Source organism: Labrus mixtus, chromosome 14 (assembly GCF_963584025.1).
Source record: "Labrus mixtus chromosome 14, fLabMix1.1, whole genome shotgun sequence".
In the NCBI taxonomy this organism is placed as follows: domain Eukaryota; kingdom Metazoa; phylum Chordata; class Actinopteri; order Labriformes; family Labridae; genus Labrus; species Labrus mixtus.
In genome coordinates this window covers 18181470-18195840 of record NC_083625.1, presented here as the reverse complement: position 1 = coordinate 18195840, position 14371 = coordinate 18181470, and the positions used below count along the sequence as shown (strand labels likewise).

Genomic DNA, 14371 nt, shown 5'->3' with positions numbered 1-14371 from the left:
TCTGCAAGACAGAGGAGCATACTTTATATGTTTGTACAAAAATGGCTTCCGTGAAATTGACTGTATTCAAAATCACAGTTGCAGAGCTGCAAACAAGAACATTAGCTTTGGGCTGTTTCTTTGCTTTTTAATTGGACTGTCCTGATTTGATGAGTGTGTGAAAGTAGACTTAAAAGACCATCCTTTATATGCTGCATGTTAAGAGGGTGTTAGGAAGAGATGAGAGCAATCCAAATAAAACACATATTTATGGGGGAAATGATTTGTGTTGACTATTAAGGACAGCCATGCAGTTCAATATGATCCCATTGCAATTAAAAAAAAAACTCCTCTGAGCGCTATATGTAAAGACTGTTATTGAGAGAAAGAAAACAAAACGTGATATGACCAAGGCAGCAACTTCCATTGAAATACATATTGATAAGGCAACAAAGACTGTGTGTAGAGCCTTAATAAGATTTGTTAGTGGAATTACCCTGTAGAATAAAGGGGGGGGGGGGGGGGTTACTTATAATTATTATTGAACAGAATCCAGTTGTGCAGAAATTCTGATCCATAATGCAAAGTGTTGCTGAGTTTTACTGTAAAGAGCTATTGTGTGTTATGTTCTCCGGTTAGTTTCTCCCCGGGCAGCGGAGGGGAGAGGAGGGGCTGAGCTGTGCTGCACCGTGCAGCGTCTCACCTCTGACTGAAGCCCAGCACCACCTCTCATCTCACTAACTTGTCCCGCGCGAGGATGGGTGCGTTCCCCTACAGCAGGAGCGGGTGAAAGTGCCAGAAGACGAATGCTGTCTTACGGGAGAAGCCATTGGTAACCGGAGTGTCTTTGGGCGTCGGTAATGTTTTCAATTGGTGACTGCAGAAATTTCCCCAACGTGTCGGCGAGTCGACAGGCAGACCGCTGCTTTACTACTGGTGCGCTCTTGGAGAGGAAGAATGGACACGCGAATTGTTGCTTTTTTCCGCGGCTCAAATAACAGTATTTGATTGCTGTCGTTTAGCCTAATAACCTGAGACAGTTATTGTCAGAAAGTCGCACAGGCGAAAACAGGATTGATTGATTCATTGATTGCTGGTTTCGCTTGAGGAGGAATTCATGCGCCTATAGCTTCCACGGGGCCAATATGCCAGAATGGGTCCTCTACAGTATTTATTTCTCTGTGGACTTTTGTACACCCAAACCCACGGTAAGTGTATAAACATTCCTGCCTGAAATACAGTTAAAATAATGTTTTAGTTCAGTAAAACTGACTGGTCTGTGACCTGACGCGTATTCGACCCATGCTCCTTTCATTTCAAGTGCTTCAAAGATATATCGAGCCTGGCTCCGCACGTTATATACATTAAATCTGTGCTGCCTCTTAATTCCATGTGTAAAATCGTCAATGCACTTCGCACATTATGACATATCATAGCTAGTTCAGTCAGATCTGGTGTAATATAACCTCATAGTGTGGGCTCAACTGTTTAATGGCTTTGCCAGACGAAAGTTGCTAATTTATTCATAAGGTCTGCTCTAATTGAGCACATTTGTTACGTGTGTAAAATCTTCTGCAGATTCGGGATTGCCATTTTCTTCCCACAAGTACTGCGAGTTCCAATTTGTGCTAGCTGAAAACAAACATTCCACATTCACTTGTCTTTTGTATTTTCACACGAGAGCGACCTTTTTCAATATTTATTGTCTCTATTTAAATGAGCAGATCTCACGTGCTGGCTGTCATGCATATTAGTCCTTCAAAAAGTCTTGCAAACTTCCAATCTAATGGACGGTCCCCACATTTTGCTGTAGTGGACTTATCTCGGGGTCATATTCTGTGTGGCCTGACGCTGAAAGGTTGCTCAGGCAGATGATGGAGCTAACTGGATGTCCTGTAGCAGAAATGTCTAATGTGCCATGGAGAAGATGCTTACTCATAGTCTGGAAATTCCACCCCTGACTGTCAGTGTCTTCACGTTACTCATAACATGCACCTACTACTATACATGTGTTACTGTATATTTGATCCACAAGAGACAGGGCTAAGACTCCCTGAGAGGAGGTGTTGTCCTTATCATGAAGTGTTTTGCACGACTGCAGCCCATTGAGCATAAATCTGTGTCAGTGGAGTAAACTGAAAGCAGGTGTGATCAGCACGTAAAGTGGGTGTGGATTCAGGACACTTGAATTAATGTGTTGCGTGTTTATTTGTCACAGAAAAGTGGTGCAATCGGAAAGCAAAGCAATGCAATCTGAAGGCTCTGCAATCAATCCTATATTTTCTGTCTAGCCTGTAGTGATCAGTATTTGTTGATGCACTTCCAGGGAGGTTATGATTGCACTTTAAGGTTACTTTAGAGGTTGTTGACCGCATTGGGATGCTACTGCAAGGTGCTACTTGTCTTTTCCCATCATTTTACATAGCCTGTGCTTTAAGCAACTCATAAATGACATGGTGTAAACAATAATTGCAAAGTAAGGGGTCTGTTTCCAGGCTCATCGCACTGGTTGTTACCTGATTCTCCAGAGAATAAGCTGTCTATCCCTGTGGCAGTACAGTAGGCCATCTATTAGAGAGGATAATGCTGAGCATTTGCAGTCCGCCCACAATACAGTTCACATTACACTGACAGTGTGCCCTTATTACTGTTTGTATCGTTCTTAAGTCTTTTGTCAATACTACTGATTTTGGGCTTAGAGAGCTGACACCAACTTTGCGGCTTTGACGTCTCAAACTTCATTTTCAAATCTCAGAAAGAATCTGAGAGACAGCACATGGGGCTGTTTGCTTGACAATCAAATGACTCTTTTGGTCATACGCTGAAATTGAATTCCTTTGAGCTCTCCTGGTAGACAGATGTCACCTCAAAGTGACTTTTATTAAAGTGGTCCCCGCTTACAGGCAGCAAAACATGTGCTTTACCAGCTTTTTTTTCTCTGCAAGACCTTGAATTCCCAGCTTCAGCACCATGGACAGATCCTCAAAAACTAGACTCGCTGGCTGGGAAATATAGTTCTGGGTGTAACACAAAAAGCTTAACTCTCAAAGATATATGCAAAATGTTGGCTTAGTAAGGAAGCGTTATAATAAGACAGCTGCATTTTCATAAAATCTGTAAGTATCTTCATAGGAATATTCAGCTGTAGAAATGCCAGCATGAAATCAAGAAGACACATCCAAACATTCCTCTGTCTGTTTATTTTCTATCCCAGCTTATTCATATTCAGGGTCATGGGTTGCTGGAGCATACATAGAACAGAGAGCAAGCTAACCCCCTGGACGGGTTGCCAGTCCAGAGCTAACAGACTGACAGGACCCCGCAGGACCTCCGTGCTGTTTAGCTGACAGTACCGACCACAGAGCCGCTGAGCCGCCCACAACTTAAATCATCTCATTTCTATTCGATTGTCAGACAGCACAAGTCTCCAACTCTACATTAGCCACAGCAGAGGCCGACTAATGGGACAACCAATTAAAAGAAGTCACCAGACGTGTGTTTGTTTGCCCATCCACACACTTAATAAGGAGGCACATGTATAGTGTTTTAAAAGCGTGTTAAAAACAAATTGTATCACCGTGGGTTTGGTTTTGTTGGCGCCAGCTAATGGAATGCTTTTGTCAACAAACCTCTTAACATTATAGACTGTCACATCAATTTTGCTCACATTCGCAGCTTTATTTCGGTTGCTATGTAGCAGCCAATCATCACGGCTGCCTTTGCAATTTGCATGATTTGTCACCATCTGAAGCAAAAAACACAAGAGACCCGTGTAACATCATTTTCATTTATTTATTTCTTATTCGTTTCTTTTTACCTCATGACAGAGACAAAAAAAAAAGGTTGGTTTTACTCCAAAGTCACACTCTGGGTTTGCTGGCATGCACACACACACACACGCGCGGCTTGGAAGTGGAAGACCTTTTAACACAGACATTATAATGTGCTCATACACCATGAAATAGATGAGAGACCTGATGCTGACATGTCTGTAAACAAACACCGTGACACAACATCTGGGTCATCCCTGGGTGTCATGCAGGGGTTTGATTTAGGAAATACCTTCTACAGCCAAATCAATGGAAAGATATAGCAGCATCTGGTTGTTAACTGCTCGTTTCTAGTCTTTAAAAGGCAATAATTTGCTGGACTTTGAAAACTAAATATTCCCCATGTTTACAAAATAAGGCACCTTATGGACACGGTAAGGAATTGCAAACTTTGTACAGCTCCGCTAATACAGTACAAAGTGAAAAATCTAATGTAGCAGTCACTGTTCTACACCCACTGAGACAACATATTTGATGATGTCAGTGTTTGATGGAACGTGTTAATGAAAAAGCTAATGAGATGTAATGACTCCTCAGCTCCTGTCTGTGAAAGTAAATATGTGAGCCAGAGTGTAGTAACACAGCGCAAAGCCGTGCAGCAGCCAGGAAGAACCTGACACTAATCAACTTTACGTCCAAGGACTGTAATGCAATTATGCTCTGTTTTGTTTTACCAATCTCGTCTGCAAATGTGCGTCTACCTCTGCATTACTAAATGAAGAGAAAGCAGTGTATGTGTGACCATTTCTTCAATTTCTTATAGTGTCTGTTATCTTACAGTATTTCACAGTTGTTCCATAATCAGCCACTTCTTTTGCTGACACTTGCTGGTTTTGCTCTGCACTTTGAATTTCTGTTGACTAATTGTGTGTTTCCGTAGGTTGCATTTTATTTGCCTTCAGTTTCTAACTAAATAATGCATTCCTCCCAAACATGCCGCTGTCGATGCAGCAGCGAAATTAAAATGCATTATTAATGATTGTAATTATTATTGCTATTTCTTTAATGGGGGCTTTATTTTACTCCTCTTCCTCTCCAGGGTCTCGTCTACGCCAGGAAGACTCCCCTCCCCGCATCGTGGAGCACCCCTCTGACCTCATTGTGTCCAAAGGGGAACCAGCCACTCTCAACTGCAAGGCAGAGGGCCGCCCGACCCCTACGGTGGAATGGTACAAGGACGGGGAGCGCGTCGAGACGGACCGCGACAACCCCCGCTCCCACCGCATGCTGCTGCCCAGCGGCTCCCTCTTCTTCCTACGCATCGTCCACGGACGCAGGAGCAAACCCGACGACGGCAGCTATGTGTGCATGGCCCGAAACTATCTAGGGGAGGCCGTAAGCCGGAATGCGTCTCTTGAAGTTGCATGTAAGTCTTGACTTTCATCGCGTACCTCTGGGTAGAAAGGTAAAGCTCTGGTCAAAGGAATCTCAGTGTTGCATGACAGGGAAATGGAAGAATTATTATGCAGCGGTATTGAGGTTGCTAACCTTTTGTGGAGTGTGTGAACATGTGAAAACGTGTTAATGTTCAATCTGAAAAGGTAGATATAATGTTAAATTAAGCATAACATTTTGGGGCTGTTTTGCTTAGGGAGCCACATTTAAGATGTCATCTGTCATAATATGAACACCGTAACCTCTCCACTGAACCTACAAGTGTGTCTCTGTGCATGTGTGTATGCTTAGCCATGTGTGTGCATTATGTGTGTGAATATGTTTTTTCAGACTGCTAGTGAGACCTGTTTGGATGACCTGCTTGAGTAATGTAAGGGCTGAGCTGTGAATGGCTCCAGGGAGGGAGAGGAAGAGGGGGCAGGATTTTAACCTAGCTGACTCCCCTTTCACTGTTTGGATTTGGAAAGATGCAGCCTGCTCCCAGCCAGTTCTCTCCCTGTGTGGGAGAGAGGCGCTCTGGGCTATTCGCATTTCCATTATGTGCTAAACTGAGCTGATTTCTTGCCATGAACAAGATGCACACACGCTCGGACGCACACATGGAGATACACGCGTGCACACACAAAACACTCGGCGCTCTGCTTTTCTCACTCTCGCAGAGATTTTGTACACAAACAAAAATATGCGGAATGTTCACGCAATTTGATCTAAAATTCACAAAACAACCAAGGATTTCAGAAACATGAGCAAATTTGAGTCCTATTTGAAATCATGAATTAGAACCTATTACCTTAACTATGATGTATATCCTATCAGTGATCTGCTTTGACTCGTGCAGATTTTCTCCCACTCTTGATAATGTGTATGGCTCTAAAGAGAAATCATTTTTATTGACTTCTGATATCATCTTTTTCCTCCTATCCAATATTGATGTGAACCTTTGTATCAACCGCCACTGAGTGCTTTTCTCTTTACAGTGGAATTAAAAATATTCATATTAGCTGCAGACCGATATTGCTAACCTTGTTTGGCAGCAGCAGAGCTCCTCCTGGACTAAGAAGGTTTGAATATTTGAATACTCCTCTCCATTATACTGCCGGGTATTTCCACTGCACGATGTTCTCAAAATGCTGACATTCCATATTATCTCTGAGTAGCTTTACACCTTCTGCCTTCACATCCTATTTATTTTTGATAATATGTGAAACTTGAAATCAGTTCTTAGCTGCTCTAAAAAAAAGTTCTTTACAGGATCAGCCACAGTGGAAGCATGGCACGGCATACAGTAGCTTTGCCAGTTATGGTTTGGGGGAGATGGTAAAAAAAAATGTGTTTTTGGTTAAAGGTGCACTGTGGAGTTTTGGTAGTGAAATTTGAAAGTTGGAGAAGTGAAACAATGCTGTGCTATATTTTCTGAAGTAAATACACAAACTTTACTCAAATAAAAAATGGGTCCCTGGAACACTGTTTGGAGCTCAAAAACTACCAGGAGAGTTACGGTTTCACTGTTGTGGGCCCCCCACCATAACTTTTCACGTATAATTTTATCTTCAGTGTTCCAGGGACCAAATTCTTGTCTGAGGACAGTTTTTGTATAGAGTTCTAGACATATACCACATAATCTGTACAGTTCTCTACCAAAACTACATAGAGCACCTTTAAGCAAGTTGACTACTTGAGGGCCTGTGTATTGGATTTGTCCACATACCAGCAACCTTGCAAATACAGGAACCTCATTTTAGATGTTTTTGTTGGCATTTCTGATACTGAAACTGGTGTCTGCACTTCTTTAACCACACAATAGGAAAAAGAGAAAGTGAGACACGAGTCTTGAACCCTAATGGTAACTTAGTCGAGACATTTTGAGTTTTTTTTTCTTCCCCACATCCTCTCTTCGTCTCATTGCCTTTTCCACATTAGACCCTTTTATTTCTTTTATCTTCTTTTACTGGTACTGATTCCCCCTCCTTGCTCACTAATCAATAACGTGGGATTGTTCTGGAAATGCTTTTAAAGGTGCCAGGCATAAGAGAGGACACAAGTCTGCCTATCATTAACAAATGTAAAGTGTATGCCCATGTTGCAGTACAAAACTTGTACCTATAAAATGAGACGACGAGGTGTTTCATACTGCAGTTCATTAAACCAGTCTTCCTGTAATAAGAATTTACACCTCACATTTACACTGCTCATATTAAACAGTCCAGTTATATTTGGAGATAGTGAATAATTCTCTCTCTCATGAAGAATCCAGAGACCCAAAACTGTCGTTACAGTGTCAAGAGACAAATGTTACAGCCGCTCCACTGATTCCCTTGACTGAATACGGTCCGACTTTATGAACACAATAACTGTGTCAGAAGGATTTTGTGGGGATTTTGTGGTTCTCCTTAAATACAATAAAGCTCATTTTGAGTCTGCAGCTCAAACTGGAATCCTGAATTCATTTTCGGAGCAATTTGTCATATTCATTGTAAGTGAAGGAGCAGCAATTATTTACTACAAAACATTTTATTTACTGTTAGAAGAGAGATACTCGCTCTCTTATGTGTAAGCGGTATAGGGTAGGTTAGTCACATTTTAATAACAGGCCTAACAGATTTTAGCATAACCAGAGATACGTCTGTATATCAGGAAGTACGTATGAAATATGCTTTAATTTATGCTTCAAAGCAGCTTAAATGTTTCCTCAAAACTGTCATATGTATTGAATGATATTATTTTATTGTTGAATGATGTATTGTAGCATCATGGTTTATTTTCTTAGAGCCTCTTTTCTTCATGAATTATGTGTGTTACTGACATACACTGGTACCTGACTTCCTCAGGTACCAGTGTTCGCTCTTTGGAGTGCACTTCATACTTCAATAAGTCTCTGTTTTCCTCGGCTGCTATATGAACAACAGAGCAGCCACGCAGTCTAAATAGTCTCGTTTCTAAGGTACTCGTTATGTCAAGGGCCTTGGAGATTCTGTCAATCTTTGTCAATCTCCTTTAAAGCTAACTTTGTTGGCCTTTGCATATTTTTTTCTTATTCTAACCCCTTATATTCTTCAATGTTATTGCCTTGTACAAGCTATATCAAGATATGTATGTCACCACTTTGCCCACAAATAAAGTTACTTCAGCTTTGTTTGCTGGTTAAAATAACACTCACTAACAAATTTAGTTCGCTGTTCTCTCTCTTTGTGCAGCCAGTGTCGAAAGGTTGTTATTTTTCTGGAGCGTCTCTCACATAAAAGACAGTGCTACCAATCCAGCCTTTAGTCTTCTTTGTGAAATTCAGAATATCATGGCTACAGGGATGCATAATCGCATGACTCCTCCAGGGGCTGCAGGATCCTGCCAGTATTGCTGCAGCCAAAGTTGTCATGCGATGCTGCGGGTGGGAGTGAGCGGGTAGATGAAAGTGCTGTGGGGATTCTCTGACAGTGAGCCTGGCTCAAAATGGTCCGCTTCTTCAGAGTCCACACACATCCTTAAAATGTTCTAATGGGCTGCAGCATTGTGTCTCAACCAGTGGCTTAGAAAATTCCACTAACCAAAGGGTTGCTGCTCCCCGCGGTACATTTGTGCTGTACAAGCTCATTTTCGGTGGTTCGCCGTGCATTTTATGAGCTTCAGTCTGAGTGAAATTTGAGGCGGTGTCATTCATTCCATGTGATGCAAAAAACACTTCAACTGCTTAAGGTGGGAGCGAAGATTAAAATATGTAAATGATTTAGATATGCCAGACAACTCTACAGCTGGCAGCCCTGCAAAAACAAACAATTCACCTCCTGACAATTGTTTTTTTTTTTTTAAGTAAAAATGAACCGAACCTTACCAAGAAACACTTTGTTCTACACAGTCATTTTTCCATGAACGCTGTACAATAGAGCTCATGACAGAGAATCAATAGATATTAAGGCTATTTTTCTGTGTTGGTATTGATCTCTTAAAGTTGAAAAAAGCTGAATATGCCAAAAAACTAAAAAGAAAAACATTCAGTCTGAAGAAAAAAATGATGTTTACCTTGTTCCTTTTTTTAACATCCTGTCTTATTTTTCTATTTGCTGCAAACACATTTTAAAGTACTTGAAGCTTTTTTTTTTTCCCTTTTTGGAGATTCTGTCTTACAGCGATGTTTGTTCTTCTTGGGTTTAATCATCTCGCTTTAGGCTCACTTCAAAACATTATGAAGTCCGTAAAGACAGTATTAACATATTTTTTATCCATCTGCATGGTTATTTGATCTTTGCTAAATCTTGCAGCGTACCGCAAGTATTTTACAGCATGGGGGAAGTGGGTTTACACTGAACACACATTTTGCTTAACTTAAAAACTAATCCTAGATAAGAGTTTTGCACCATGTTTTTTTCCCAGTCTGGAAATAAAAAAAAGCTAAAAGGAAGACACTGTAGAGAAGCAAATTTGATCCTGGGCCAGTAGGGAACATGTTCTGTGTCAGCTGATAGACCAGGGCACACATCTTTCCCCTTGTTGAAATTCTATTTCCTGCTCCGTCTTGTTGGTTGCATATTTGACACAATTGATAACATCAGCCATTTCGCACAGAAATGAGGCCATGTCTGTTTATTATTAGGAGGTTTTTGTATTTTGGCTTGGCGAACAAGCCTCATTGTGTTTCTCGTACTGTTGCAGCGTGTCGCTTGTTTCTCAAATCCAAGTATGTGATTTTAATAATCAACTGTCACCTGCTGTCAGAGTGTGCAATCAAACATGGCTGACTGCAGAGCCAGCTTTTCACATCCTCAGCCTGTTTATTCTGCAGCTGAGTACTACTTCACAGGCGACGTCAACAAACAACTGTGCGACCTCCAGGCCACCAGTGGACTGGCACTAATCATCAGGCCGAGTAGCTGTTGATGGAATTAGAACAGCTCTCTCCAACTATTAAGAAGAGACAGAAAGACAAAAAACAGTGATGTGTTGAAGGGAGGTGTGGGTGGAGGGGCAGTGGATGCACGGGTGTTCATTAGTGCAAAACTCAAGAGCAAGATGAGCCCCCGCTGCTTGACTGTGCTACATGAATTAGAGGCAAAGTCGCTCAGCTTGACAATCATCAATTAATTCTCTTAGTCACAAACAGCCACATAGCTAGATGCAGCTAGAGTCCACATTGTCATCCTTAGTGAAATGTGCATTTGGAATTTTAGGAAAAATGGGTTAAAAAAAGGTGAAGATTAATTATTCGAGGTACAATAGTTGATTCAGAGCCAACATCTGACAAAATGAGTCTTTCTAAAAAGCTCATAGCTTGAAAAGTCAAGCAAATTTTTCCGTCAAGCTACTAATGCTTTCCATGCTAAAGGAAGTAGCCATTTTGAGTTAGAGCCGTATACTCCAGATGTAAGACTGGGGTGGATGTTAGGGTTGATGGCAGAAATCTGAGTGACAAATAAAACTTAGTCTACAGCCTTGCAAGCTGCTCCTGGCTCCCTGTACGTATTCATAGCAGTGCTTTTAGCCAAATACTGACATCAAAATGCTAATAAGCCTACAAAGACAGTTCTGCAAATATAATTGTACCATATTCACAGTCAAAAAGAAGTTTAGCCCCCTTTTTGTGAATATGTAATCAGTGTTGATGGTCATTAGTAAATTTAAGTGTTTTACTCCTCAGTATTTGCTATACTGGTTAAGAAAGCCGATTGCCCTGCTAGCAAAGCCATGCTAGAAATAGCTACATTTGTAAGAGTGTATTTTCATGTGTGCTCCACACAATTTCTTCAACTTAACACCATACAGCTAAACATAATGAATGAATGCTCAATTACGAAATCTTTTACATTCACATTTTGGGTCAGTTTTTGCTGTTAATTGGCTAGATTTGTTCTACATCTAAAGGGAAATAGCATAGCTTGTAGTTTTTCCAGGCAACCATAAGACAGGGAACAACTACTGCAGGCACTTTTCACACAATACATAACATGGTCAGATAGGGATGAGGTTGAAAATCATCAAAGGTCCATTTATGTTAGCATATATGCGGATATGCAGTCATATAGTGCTGGACAAATTAAATGTAAGGTGATGGCACAAGATGGATATCTGTATAACATGTCGTACGGATCCAACAAGCAGATGTTGAGATAATTTACAGCATAGTCTACCTGAAAACAGTTTTCATTGGAAAGAAAAATTTACTAGTCGCTCATAAAGATTTATCATCTTGGAAACATGAATTTAGTCACTGCAAACCATGTAATAGGTTAGTTAAGATGTCACAGACCAACATACATACATTGAGACATATCAGCATGGCAAGTAAAAAAAAGAAAAGTAATAGCATAGATGTTAAAGGGTTCATAATATTAGTTTTTTTTTCTCCAAACGTTTGTTTTGGTTTGGTTTTGTCTTTGGAAATGACAGTGGACTCATCCTTAACAAGGCTCTGACAACTGAAATTAAGATGTTGAGATTCTACTAGAAAAGTTGAATCACTCTTTTGATCCTGTTGCCCTACAAACACACAATCAAATTATTTTCACTGAAAGTTTTACTTACTCTAAGATGTCAATTTGGGCAAAAGTGTCTACTATGAAATTGTAACATTGAATGAATCGGGAAGAATGTTAGTAAGTGGCAAATTATTTTGTTAATTGTGTTAACTAATTGCAGTTGTTGAAATTAAAAACAAAATCAGTATCTCTATCTGTTTCACAAATTGGATGCATTGAATCTGTTATTGGCAACATGAGACTGTTTCCTCTTGTTCATTTTCACACATTTGTTTCAATCAAAACAAACAGAATAATTGCATGCAAGAGTCCTGTAGCACTGAGAAATGTATCTGTAAATTGTGATCTCTGGAAAGATGCACTCCCTATCCACTTTAATGAAATTGGGTTGAGAAACCTTAACAGGATTCTACACATTTTTTGAATGTGAAGGACTGTTTGGTACTTAATTATAACATGAATACAAAGTGAGCAAGAAAAGGGATAGTGACGCCAATGTTAAGTATTTTTTTTAAAGACTCAAATATAGGATTGTCTCTTATACATTGAATTGTGTTTTGTAATAAAAACTGGTCAACATTGATATTTCATTCCTTATACGTCAGCCTGAACAGGGCAAATGCACTTTGGAATGGTGATATTTTTCAATTTGGGCCATGAAGGAAACTAGAAAGTTAGTCTAAATGTGACCTCAGCCTGTGTAGTGTCGCTTCCCTGTTGAGAAATCATCTTCATCCTCCTTATCTGCTTTGTTGTCACTGTTCTCTTCAATGACGGGCATTCCTTTGAGCCACTCAACGCTGAAGACTGCGAAGAGAACAGTAGCCTAATTTGCATAATTTAAGAGTCAAAGCCTTGCTTTCTCCAGGCATGAAACAGTGTTCTCTTCCAAAGTGGAAGGCATCATTTATCCCCACCTCCATATTTGAGCTTTACGACTGGCAAACACCATGTGGGTAGTGGATTAGAAAGCTTCCACTAGATCCAGGCCGGAGTTCTGGGTGGGATTTTAGCAGTGATACCAGAAATGGGGTTATTGTTAGCCCTTAATATTATTAAGCACCTACTTAGTGCTAGTTTTGAGATTCTGAAAATGTAGAACAACACTTACAGTAAGGTTCAGTAGGGTTTCCACTGGGAGATACTCTCTGGTGCTTTGGAAAGTGGCAAGGTGCCATCAATCAGGCATTTCATTCGTACCCATTGACAACATCCAAAGTAAGCGCCTGCCAGCCCTGTGTGTTCCCAGGCAGATTGTCAATGTTTTCTGTGAGTAGATAGGTTGGCCACATTGCACCATCTGTTGCCAGTCCAACAGCCTTCCTGTGTGCTTATCCCCTGTTTGCCTTCCTCTGCCTTGCTCTCGTTAATCCGCCACAGAGTGCCGGGTTTTCTGAATCAAGCTCGTCGGAACTGGTCTTTTTTTTTTGCTACTGAGATGAATAGGTCTAAGTTTATTTACTCATCTTTTACTCAATATTATGCCTTCACAGATAGCAGTCATCTTCAAATGAATATAGATTAATTCAATTTTTAAATTGATTGCCTCAAGTTAAATGACTATCACAAGATATCATTAAGCAAAGACAACTATACCCAGACTCTATAGACTAATGAAATTTAAAAATCTGGTTTCCCAGATGTGAAAAAAAGATATACTCATAAACAAGCACACTAAAATATCTTAAAAAGTGGAGTACCACTCAGTATAAGATATTATTAATATATATTGCATGTGTAATACCAAATATAAACAATTACAGTGTGAGCTCATGTTATCTCTTAGAGAGGCAGTTATAACCAAAGCGCAACTGACTACAATTTGCTGTACTTATTCTTGGCAGTGAGAAGAAACAAAAGAATACACAATGAGGCTAGGTGATGTTTGGGTAGACAACGTCAACATCAACGGTCCATTCTTAAGTCAGAAGTGTAGATGGGATAAGGTCTCCTTCTCTTCTGCTCTCTGTCATTGGCTGTCATGGTCTCGCTGGGAAAGTACAGTTGTAATCATCTCGATTTCAAATATCACACTTGTTTGATATTATCAGGGCTGACTAATATCAGATATCAAAAATAAATTTGAGAAGGTTAAGATTGGTTCTTTAAAAATCTCACATTAACAGATAATCGGAGTCAAACAATGGTGGCCTATACCTAAAGTAACTAAAACAGATTCATCCCCTGATTGTCAGTAGGGGCAAATAAGGCCAAGATGCCCATTGCCCGAGTCTGGTCTAAGATTTGTGCACTGCTAGAGCATTAGGCACATCGTAACTCTTCCCCCTGTTTATTTCTCTGTTCCTAAGAACCCCAAGGAATATTTAGCATGTTGCTGAGATACAGAGGCTAAATGATCCGCTATCAATTTGTGGTGTGCCAGAAAGCCAAGTATAACTCTATCAGCTGCATTAAGGCAATCAAAAACCACAGCAGTAACTAAAAAAAAAACTTTCAAAAAATCTACCCAAAGGCTCAAGTGCCCCTCTAATGTTCCTTTAAGTTTGAAGTTTACTGTTTATGTCGGGGCAAGTTTTGTCCGTTTAATCAAATACTGAAGCTCTGGGCAGTCAGTAATAAGCACTACTAGCTTTTCTCTCAATTTCTGTTCTTGACCATGCTGTTGTGAAAGAAACCCCTCCAGCTCTTCAGAGATCAGGCAGAAGAGAAAACGCTGCTGTTCCCAAGAGCTTCTGTCTGCTC

At 40.4% G+C, this 14371-nt stretch overlaps 1 protein-coding gene across 2 annotated transcripts in view; it reads left to right on the top strand.

Annotated features, from left to right (window-relative positions):
* The first annotated feature begins 638 nt into the window (after window positions 1-638).
* Window positions 639-14371, top strand: part of LOC132988296 (roundabout homolog 2-like) — an 85276-nt gene continuing 71543 nt past the window's right edge. For both annotated transcript variants that reach the window (XM_061055621.1, XM_061055619.1), the window contains exons 1-2: window positions 639-1187; window positions 4849-5175. In XM_061055621.1, the coding sequence (XP_060911604.1) occupies window positions 1133-1187; window positions 4849-5175 (382 nt within the window). In that variant the 5' untranslated portion in view covers window positions 639-1132. The remainder of the gene's footprint in view (window positions 1188-4848; window positions 5176-14371) is intronic.